Here is a 9,934-nt window from a genome sequence, read left to right as displayed (position 1 = left end):
ATTTAATTTTTCTTTTGATAATTACAGAAATTAATTTGGTTTAATGAAACTTCGCGGTCGTTTATTTCTTTTTTTTAACGTCAGAAAGGCGCATTGTTCTTAAATTTCTGAGCACGTTTTTTTAAGAAGTTCGATTATCATTTTCCAACCCCGCTCGAAGCCCGAATAAATCCCCTGCTTCAAAGATTTCAAACTTAGGTATGTACATAAACCGAAAAGTAATTAAGTTTCCGGTAGATGTTTCTTTTACGTTAAATTTTCAATCGAGAAGAAACGACGCGAGAAGAAGCTTGTGGCTCAAAGGAGCTCTATTTTCTCGGCCAGCCTGTCGTTCCGATTGCCCGTTCATCAATCATCGCGCTTTCGTAACGCCTTGTCGCTCCTATGACGCACACTCACAAAAATTACTTAGATAAAAATGGTTTTTAAAAGTGCATATACATATATTTGCTTCCTGTAGTAAAAGGTGTGATTTGATTCTCTATTTCAAAACGAAGTCAAAGCAATTTTTATATTGTCTTTTAGAACGTTTTTGAAATCTTCAGCTGGTTTTCTGCGTGGCGCCATCTCTCGTCAATCTGTCGAACTAACTAGCTGAGGTAGCCGAAGCGCATCCGATGACGGAACCACTTCACCGCTCGTTAAATTAAATTGAAACACACACCAATAGATGGCGCGCGTACGGTACTCCATAATTTCATTAATTTTTGAAGGAATTATTGTCGAAAAAAAGGCACATCTTAATCACAAAGGATTTATTTCATAAACCTCCCAGATGAACAAAGAAACCGGGAATCTTTGGAAATTCTCTTCAGGTTTTATGAATACGAAAGGATCGACAGAAACCTTAAAGTATATGATTAGTATTAGTATGAGATCAGATTAATAGTTATTATGATTTCATACAAAGTCTGGGAGATAAGATTCATATGTATTTATTTTCCTTTGTTTTTAATTACATCTAATTGAAGCATTAATTGTGCACCTTTCAAAGAAGCCATTGTCGACCTCCTAATATTATGCTTTTTTAAATCACCGGAGTTATCAGATTGTCTAAAAAATGAAGCGCGAAACGCTTGAACAGCTAATTTCAATCATACATCCCACGTACCATATTCAAAACCAGAGAAAAACGATTAAGGTCATAACCACAGATCACGCCGTTCTTAGAAGTTGTACTCTTTCAGGGATCCATTTTTAAAAATTGTCATAAATATGATGCTCAACGGTAACCACAGAAAAAGCAATGCTTTTTCCGACGATGGGCCAATATGCGAGGACCTTGACAGATGCTCCTTGATAATAACCGTCCTGCACAGACCACAAATGTATCGTAACAACCTACCTTGATAAACGATAACAATGATTTTTGACAGTAAACAACAACAAAAAAAAAACACGAATGATTCTTTTAATCAAAACAGAACCAGTATTAACAAATTTTATTTAAACATTTTGCCTATCTCGGGGTCCGGCGTGCGTTTGACGTAGGCGTTGCGAAAATCGGTGGCCCTGATCGGTTTTTTCTGCGCCACCGCGACGTATTTCACGCTGATCCAAGTCTTTTGGGCACATTCGACCACGACGCACCTCCTGTTCCGATGGTAACTGATGTAACCCGGCCGGTTACTGGTCGTACGCCAGTCCAAGACTTCGACGTCGAACAGCCTCACGGGTAGAGAGTTCCAGGTAGTCGTCAAGGGGTACAAAAATTTGACCGCCCTTTCCAAGTTATATATCCGGGCGGCCGTCATCAAATCCCAGTCGATTCTGGCGAACCGGGCGGTTATTTTCGGCGCTGCAAAAACCTCCGACCACTAAACAAACCTCCCCCGGCCCAACAGTTTTATAAAACCTACCGTAGCAAACGCCCTCGGTAGGTTGAGGTTTCGCGTTTGCCAGTTTGCCCGGCAAATCCCGTAACGTTTCGATTAGACACTCGGCCCCCAGTTTGCCCAGTCGGTAACGCAAGTCGGGCATGATCGTGGTGGGAGGTATATCGATCTTTTTCTGAAGTAAAATTGGGCCCGTGTCAAAGTGTTCGGGTTCGATCCCCATTATACTTATACCTGTCTCGGTATCTCCCTCGGCCAGGCAGTGGATAACCGGCGAGGCCCCTCTCCAACGGGGCAACAAGCTTCCGTGCACATTTAGCATGCCTCTTGAAAAAAATTGTGTGTTTACATGGTGGTTTTTTCTTTCTAATTAGTATACAGCGCTTGTTATCAAACGAAACGAAACAGAAAACCTTTTTAATCAGCCAAAAGCAAGGACACTGGGTCTTATCTCAAAAGTTGATTGTGAAAAGCTCGTAATACATAAATTAGTTCCGATATTAAAATAATTTCCGGCATTTTCCAAACTACTTACAATGGAAACTTGTCGATCACGCACGACGGTATCAAGCGACCGAACGAAACTACTAGACCCACGTCGTACTCGTTTACTTCGAACGAGGGAGGCCATAGAAACACTCTGATTTTCCTCGCTAGCGAGTACTTTCCGACTTGGCTGCGTTCCGAATTGGTCACGACGTCCAAGGAAGTCAATATTTCGTCGCTACGTTCCCTACGACATTCGAGAATCCTAGGCGAGCATGAAAAAACGACCAAAAACGGACTCACCGTTCTTTTAAAAGCGCACCCAGACTGTGCAGGGAAAAATCGTCTGTGCCGAAAAACAACACCTTGTACGGCGGCTTTTTTATATCGAGCGCGTTGCTATTTAGAGGAGAAAAACGACTAAACGAGCGCCGAAATCGGTTGCTTTCCGAACGGCATTTATTAAATATGAGCAGCAACATGCTACGATAAACCATGAAGCCTTAACACTGCGCCGCAGTTTTGCAGCTCATTATCCGACAATTCCGTAGGGCGTGTGGACATTTATGCCATCGCAAATTGCACCTTATTACAGTTATTGCACATTTTATCGGTAAAACCGCAACAGTCAATGCGGCTAAGTTCGCGTCTCTTCTTCTTATCGCGTGCTGGCTATTTACCTGCGCCCAATTTGGTAATTTTGAAATGCTGCGCACTAGAACATTTATAAAATGTTATATTCGCCATAAGAAATTGATGAGGCCCGAATGAACCTTTCATTTGACGCTTTGCCATAAATCGCGAATGCGTTCGTTTATCTTCTTCTTATTTCGAACGCAAGTTGGGTGTTTTATCACAACGCACCGATTTTTTAAGGTTCGTCGTGATAATGAAAAATTTAAATCATTGGCAATACCGTTCGGCCGGAAATAAACAAACGCAAAATTGTATAACGGAATAAATTAAGGAGAAAACGATGTAAACCTTCAATCTCGCTTCGTTTGCATGAAAAGTGGGACAAGCACCAATTTCAAAACAATATTATTCTTCGTTTTGGGAGTGGGGTGGGGGGTCTCGTTTTCTTTCCAAGCGTTCCCGAGGCCTCGCAACCTTGATAACCGAATTTCGCCGAACGTGATCGATTCGGATTCTCTCGTCGCTGGTCCGATGGCGAGTCGCTGGCGCTGACAGGCGGCCATTTTGCTGTAGTTGGGAGTGTATTCGCGGAAATTGCAGACTTTCCGACGGATTAACCGCGGCGGGTTCGTGCGAAATTGCGCGTTCGTGAATCCTATGGCTTGTTTAAACACGTTGAAACAAGAGATTCGGACTTTGGAATCGGTATTCGGCAAGACTCATGAACGGTTTCAGATTGTTTCCGCCAGTGTGGACGAACTCAGCTGTAGGTTTATAGGGAAAAACGGGAAAAAGTACGCCATCCACGCCAACATAACGGTAAGTCGGGGCCGTTTCCGTTGATCGCGTGAAACTGGCCGTCGCGTAAACAGATCCCGCAACAAAGGATCGTGCAGTATGCATTTTTGACGTTTAACATACGGTCCAGATTTCTAAACAGCTGAGCGTCAAACTTTGACGATCGTTCCGCGAGGCGCGTTGGAAATCCGTGTCCGCCTAGCTTAATCTCACAAAAAAATATATATATATCGCAAAATTATCCGCGGTTGCCAAACGTGCGCGTCGCAGGTAAGTGGATGACAAAAGGCCCTCTCCGATCCTGGGTGGTACAGTTCCCAAGGCACTCTCCGCGTGCGAGACGTGTATACGACGAAACGCAGGAGGCGTGCACTTTGCCGTCGTACATATCGGAGCACGGTAGCGTTTTCGGTTATGTTGTTTACAAATAAATAAACTTTCGGTGTTATTTGAGTTTTTCTTTTGCTGTGCCAGGAAACGTACCCGTCAGTGCCGCCGGTGTGGTTCGCCGACTCGGAGGAGACCAGTATCACAAATGCCGTACAAATATTGAGCAACACCGAGGGCGTAGACAACCACGTCGTTCACCAAGTGATAATACTGCTTAGAGAACTATGTAGGCTGCACGCGGTTTCCGAACCACCCGACATCGACAGGCTTCGGATACTCGATATCCAGACTTTGAACAGGTAAAAAGAAATAGCGGCATTGTTTTTGCGAAGATTTTTCTTGATCTCTGCACATGGAATAGTATATGGATGCAACGAGAGTGGTAAAGAGCATTTGTTTAAGTTAAAAGTTTACCTTACCGTGTGGCATACTGTGCTTTTTCTAGAACCGTTAGTTGGTACATTTTTGCAAAACAATACGAATACATTCAGTGACATGGTCGTCAGAATTGTCAAAATGTCATAATTCGAGAAAAAAATGACCCTTTCCGCACGCTGGATCAGTGTATAATTAGCCATTTTCCAGAGGGGAATAGAAAACAATAATTTTAATTTACATTTTTTTGTTTGTAAAGTCACCAAACCAAGATTTTCTTTGTGATTGTTTGCAAAAAGCGATCCTACGTTGAGTTTGTTTATTTTTCTTGAAGCACTTTCTATTCTCTCTGAAATACAATTACTTTTATTAATATTAAATTTTTAAGAAAAATCAAACTAAATCCGATAAAAATGTCAATTACAGTTAATCTAGACATACCCTCAACTACTTTTATTCTCTTCGCAGAAATGTTTAGTAAATATTTATTAAAAATATTGCGATGTCAAATATAACTGAAATGATTCAATCTTTTATCACCGTAATGTAAATAAACAAAGGGGGAACTGCTGCTCAAATGTTTTAATTGCGGGATTATGGGGATTTAATTTTTTTGTATTAATTTATTTGATCATAACCTATTCTGCTGACAGTAAAAGGAAAACTTGGAACTTCCAATATCTCTAAATGGACACTGTTGTCAATGTAAAATATTTTATTGTGCCATATAAACAACAATTTCAACCTTTGTCAAAAAACTTCATGACCCATAACTTCCGATTATGGCATTCCGCTATACATCACGCTTTATTTGACCTGGTTTTAGCTCAAATATCATTACCGCAGACCAAACACTAAAAGTCATCAAGTATTTTAACTCGATTTTCCCAAATGGAACAAAACAAACTCAAAATATATAATGTTAAATCAAAACTCGCCTTGGGTTAATTCGTGGTTATTTTCTTATATCCGTGACGCGTGCGTGGCGGCCCGGCCGTCGAAAAGAAGAAGAACGCCGACTTGATTGTTATTGCAGAATCGAGAGTAACATCGAAGCGATGGAGGACGAGGGTCTCGACAGCGACGCCGAAATGCCGGAAAGCGACGGCGCGGCGGACGACGACACCGACGACGACGAGGACGAGGACCTCGCGATGGAAATGGAGGAGAGCGGCAGACCGAAAGCGGACGAAATGGGCGTGGAGCATCTCGCCACGTTGGAGCGTCTGCGGCAGAACCAACGACAGGATTACCTCAAGGGATCCGTGTCGGGTTCCGTACAGGCGACCGACCGCCTCATGAAGGAACTTCGCGACATATACAGGTCGGACTCGTTCAAAAACAAAATGTACCAGATCGAATTGGTGAACGATTCGCTGTACGAGTGGAACGTCAGACTGATGGCGGTCGATCCCGACAGCCCGTTATCCCACGACCTCCAGATGCTCAAGGAGAAAGAGGGCAAGGACGCCATCCTGCTGAACATGTTGTTCAAAGACACGTACCCGTTCGAGCCGCCATTCGTCAGGGTCGTGCACCCCATCATATCGGGGGGCTATGTGCTGGTGGGCGGGGCGATTTGTATGGAACTGTTGACGAAGCAGGGCTGGTCGAGCGCCTACACCGTCGAAGCGGTCATTATGCAGATCTCCGCTACCCTCGTCAAGGGCAAGGCGAGGATCCAGTTCGGGCCCCAGAAGGTGTGCTCGCAGGGACAGTACAGCCTGGCGCGCGCCCAGCAGAGCTTCAAGTCCCTCGTGCAGATCCACGAGAAAAACGGTGAGTGACGGTTTTCATCCCCCAAAGCGACGTCGCCAGAGGTTGGTGTCGGGTTTAAATATCCGCGAAATCGAAAAATATCAGACTTACATGCCCATCATGGTGTACTGTGTCTGGGGTTGTGGAATTTGTGTCAATTGACCGGTCAAATTTGGGTATTTGGTTAGTACGGTATTTCTGTATTCCTTGAAGAGGTAATACGCTTAGAGAAAAAAACGTTGCAAAATTTAAAATACGCCAACGATTTATTTATTTATTTATTTATTTATCAAATATAAAATAGGATTCACATAAACAAAATAGTAAACAACGAAATAAAGCAAAATTAAATCAGAATGAAATAGACATTACCCTAATGCGAGAAACATTGCTTTTCCAAAATATTAAATATTGGTATAGTTAGTCGACACGACAGTAAGGACACTTATAAGAGTAGCGAGGCACCAACACAATGGTATACAATACTATTGCGAAGAAACGCGGAATAGTTTTACCGGCAGTCTTTAATTTCTTTTTTTAAATATTCTTGCACTCTGGAAGAAGTGAAGTTGGTCCGAAAAGCGATTCGCTAGTGCAGCTGACCTAGTAAGATTTGATCAAAATTAAATATGATTTTGTTTCATTGCTTAATAAATCATTAACACGTTTCTATAATAATAATGATGATAATAAATTTGTTTTGAACGGAATTCCGTTTAAATTTTTATAAATAAAGATAGAACCTGGCGCCTACAGATATAGACTTATAACCTTACATTTACAGATTTTTTTTGTGGCCCCATTGAAAAAGCAAAATAATGAGAAGCAACTTTTGTGTGATAAGACTAATACAAAATTGCCAGATTTGAAATCATTATATATTTCCAGGTCGAACGTAAAAACTCAATTTGAAAACATTATTTTATTTCATTGATTTTTTTTCCCACAAAATTGAAAATGTAACTGTTTGTATTTATTTTTCTTGACTTTTCTGATAATTTGACAAGTTTTGTTCGTAAAAATGTGCACACCTAAAAAAATACTGAAGTTAGGTATATTTTTATCATATTTTTCATTTTGGGCGATCGAGTATAAAATCCAATAATCCAATCCATTTTAAGGACGTAAGTTTTAGTCTTATCTATAATTTTCGACACGCGCTGTAGACATCCTTTATAAGTGACGGTTTGACGGATCGTCGGGACAGAATGCAAAGCTCGGGGTCTGGGATATTTTTAACTACCCTAGTGTCCATAAAACCTATCGACAAGCAAAATAACACACCACTCATATTTCGCATAACTCCAGGACTTGCCTTCGCGAAAAAAGCTAGTTTATTTTAAGCAAATTTGTGAGCTCGAGCCTTTTGTGTGTATTTTTATCGAAAAAAAAAAAAATTAACAAATGCCGTAATACACAATTATATATATGGCGGATGCGGCGGTTATAGCGAGTTGTTTCATTGAATTTGTTAGTTTTTTTTTGCCACGTTTTTAATACGGTGTCTTCTCTCTCCGATCTAGGATGGTTCACGCCGCCGAAAGAAGATGGCTAAGCAGTGTCGGCGCCGATTTTTTTCCCTCCTCCCCCCCACCAGCCGCCCCCATATTGTTTTTCCCGTAGGATTTCGCGTCCCGTGTTCCGTTCTTTGGGTCGTAACGCAGGAAGAAGAACGAACGATCTGTTCAAATTTCTATTAGTGCCTAACGTTTTGACGAGCTCGGGAGAAAAGAAAATAAATTTAAACGCCCCACCAGGCGGGATCATTGACGCGTTTTTTTTGTTTTGTTTCGGAAATTCACGTGCAATCCAAGCTAATCGACCATTTTTGTTTAACGCGAGCGTCCCGACGTCATCATTGTTGTGATGTTTCATTTTACCTTCCATTTCATTTTTTTTTTCGTTATTGTTAGTTTCATTGTAGGTAGGAGGCGTGACGTCAGTTTTTTTTAATCGGAACGCTCTAGGTTTAGGAGAGGGGCGCGTTTTTTTGTCCAGTCGGTGTCGTCCTTTAGCTTAACTCGGAGTTTTTTTTTTTTTTTCATTTTTAGGTATAATTATTTTCAAAATCGATGGTTAACTCTGTACATATATTACGTCGTAATACCGTGTATCGTTTTTTGCTGTAACCTTCACTTCTGGAAACAAAACGTGCTTTGAATTTTTAAGGCCAATAAACCATTATTATAAGTTCTGCGTTTGTGTTTTATTCCCCATTATCAAAAGCGCGCGAAGCAGGTTCCTAGGTCATCCAAAGTTTAATTTTGGTTTCGCTACTCGCCGAGAGATGGCAGCATACGCTACGTTTTGCCGGGCCCAGTTGAATGAGGATTAAGTTTTTTTAAATAAATAGTCTTCAGAGGCTACCAGACTTACCAGGGGCGGGCTAAAAAATATTTTTAATTAATAAATTACTGGATAACCGGCTTTAGATTTGCGATCGCTCGATTGGTTTGTAAAATATCGGCGAAAGCTGTCAAAATGTGACATTGTCGGGACGCCTTGTTATCTCGCAGCGCGCCTTAACTTTCGTTTTTCTTATGGTCGCTCTATTGGATTTTCCCATTTATGGAAAATAGAAATACAAATACAAAATAGAAATTCAAGTTGGGAAATTCGTTAAATTTCGAAGACAAAAGTTACTGAACCGGTAAAACATTACCCGAAGTGTTTTTTTTTTTAGTTTTTATCATAGAAATAAAAATTTATGAGGTAATTAGTTTAAATCATTTATTGCCACAAAAAAAAAACAAAAATTTGTAAATTGTAAGTTGTAATTTGTAAACTCACATAACGTAAAGAATAATTAGAATTATTAATTATTAAAAAACGAAGTTTTCAATAAGTAAATTTTAAGTAAGGCCGGTTTAAATCGTGGGTTATTTTGTTTTTTTTTTCAAATGTGAATCAATGACGTCACAGACCAAGGCAAATAATTCAATGGCGAAGATAAAAAACTGTGAAATTTTAGTGTTTTGTGCTCTTTGCTGTGACTATATATTCAGAGACCAGGAGGACGGTAAAGGAAAACGGTTTGTAATTAAAAGAATTTGCGACTGAGTATATAAATTTTAATTGTTATTATAAATTAGACATTGAGATGGCAGTATATTTAATAAAACAACCATTTCTTGAGGCACGGAACAGGGAAAACTTTATATATCAATCAATAAATAAATTTCCTGCTAATGAAAGTCGCGTCTTTCTCTTCTACTTCGTAAACAACATTGATACTCTCCGGATGCATAAAATGCCAGGCTTATCGAAACTCTTTTAGATGGTTCTAATGTGAGACTACTTATTCTATACAGGGAAAGACAACATATCCTGTGTTAACCCAAAATGAGCTATAAATTGCTGCGAAAAAAAATGGATCACATCCAATCTCTGCATTAGTCTCTCTAGACTGAACTGTCTAATAGTGCTTCGTCTTTCATGCCATGCTATATTAACTTATTTGAAGATTTGAAATGGCAAAATTTCCTAAAATCGTAACAGTTCACTACACAATCACTTCTCGCTGGAGATACGCTTCCTATATACAAATATTATTCATGTAAATAACATTAACGTACTATAATGATCTAAACGATAACAAACATATACGCAGATTTTTTTAGGTTAGGTTATGGGTTTGGTAAGTTTTGTTCCGTTTT

The 9,934-nt window shown here is 40.2% G+C and overlaps 2 protein-coding genes across 3 annotated transcripts; one reads left to right on the top strand and one right to left on the bottom strand.

Annotated features, from left to right (window-relative positions):
- Positions 1-1,397: 1,397 nt before the first annotated feature.
- Positions 1,398-3,059, bottom strand: LOC132700855 (methionyl-tRNA formyltransferase, mitochondrial). 2 transcript variants are annotated; one of them, XM_060668425.1, is made up of 4 exons: positions 2,625-3,059; positions 2,371-2,586; positions 1,860-2,161; positions 1,398-1,798 (listed from the first exon to the last, which is right to left on the bottom strand). In XM_060668425.1, exons 1-4 carry the CDS (start codon positions 2,816-2,818, stop codon positions 1,443-1,445), a joined length of 1,068 nt encoding a protein of 355 aa, XP_060524408.1. In that variant the 5' UTR covers positions 2,819-3,059; the 3' UTR covers positions 1,398-1,442. The 2 variants fall into 2 exon arrangements, with proteins under 2 accessions (XP_060524408.1, XP_060524409.1); XM_060668426.1 differs by having other exon boundaries at positions 2,371-2,568; positions 2,625-3,055.
- A 412-nt stretch (positions 3,060-3,471) lies between these two features.
- LOC132701160 (ubiquitin-conjugating enzyme E2 Q1) lies at positions 3,472-8,468 on the top strand. The gene is made up of 4 exons (XM_060668873.1): positions 3,472-3,776; positions 4,230-4,444; positions 5,557-6,299; positions 7,802-8,468. Exons 1-4 carry the CDS (start codon positions 3,615-3,617, stop codon positions 7,831-7,833), a joined length of 1,152 nt encoding a protein of 383 aa, XP_060524856.1. The 5' UTR covers positions 3,472-3,614; the 3' UTR covers positions 7,834-8,468.
- Positions 8,469-9,934: the final 1,466 nt, after the last annotated feature.

The sequence above is a fragment of the Cylas formicarius genome, unplaced genomic scaffold (assembly GCF_029955315.1).
Source record: "Cylas formicarius isolate icCylForm1 unplaced genomic scaffold, icCylForm1.1 PGA_scaffold_4__25_contigs__length_36172078, whole genome shotgun sequence".
Lineage (NCBI taxonomy): Eukaryota > Metazoa > Arthropoda > Insecta > Coleoptera > Brentidae > Cylas > Cylas formicarius.
The sequence above is the reverse complement of the archived record's forward strand: the minus strand, read 5'-3'. Positions and strand labels throughout refer to the sequence as shown.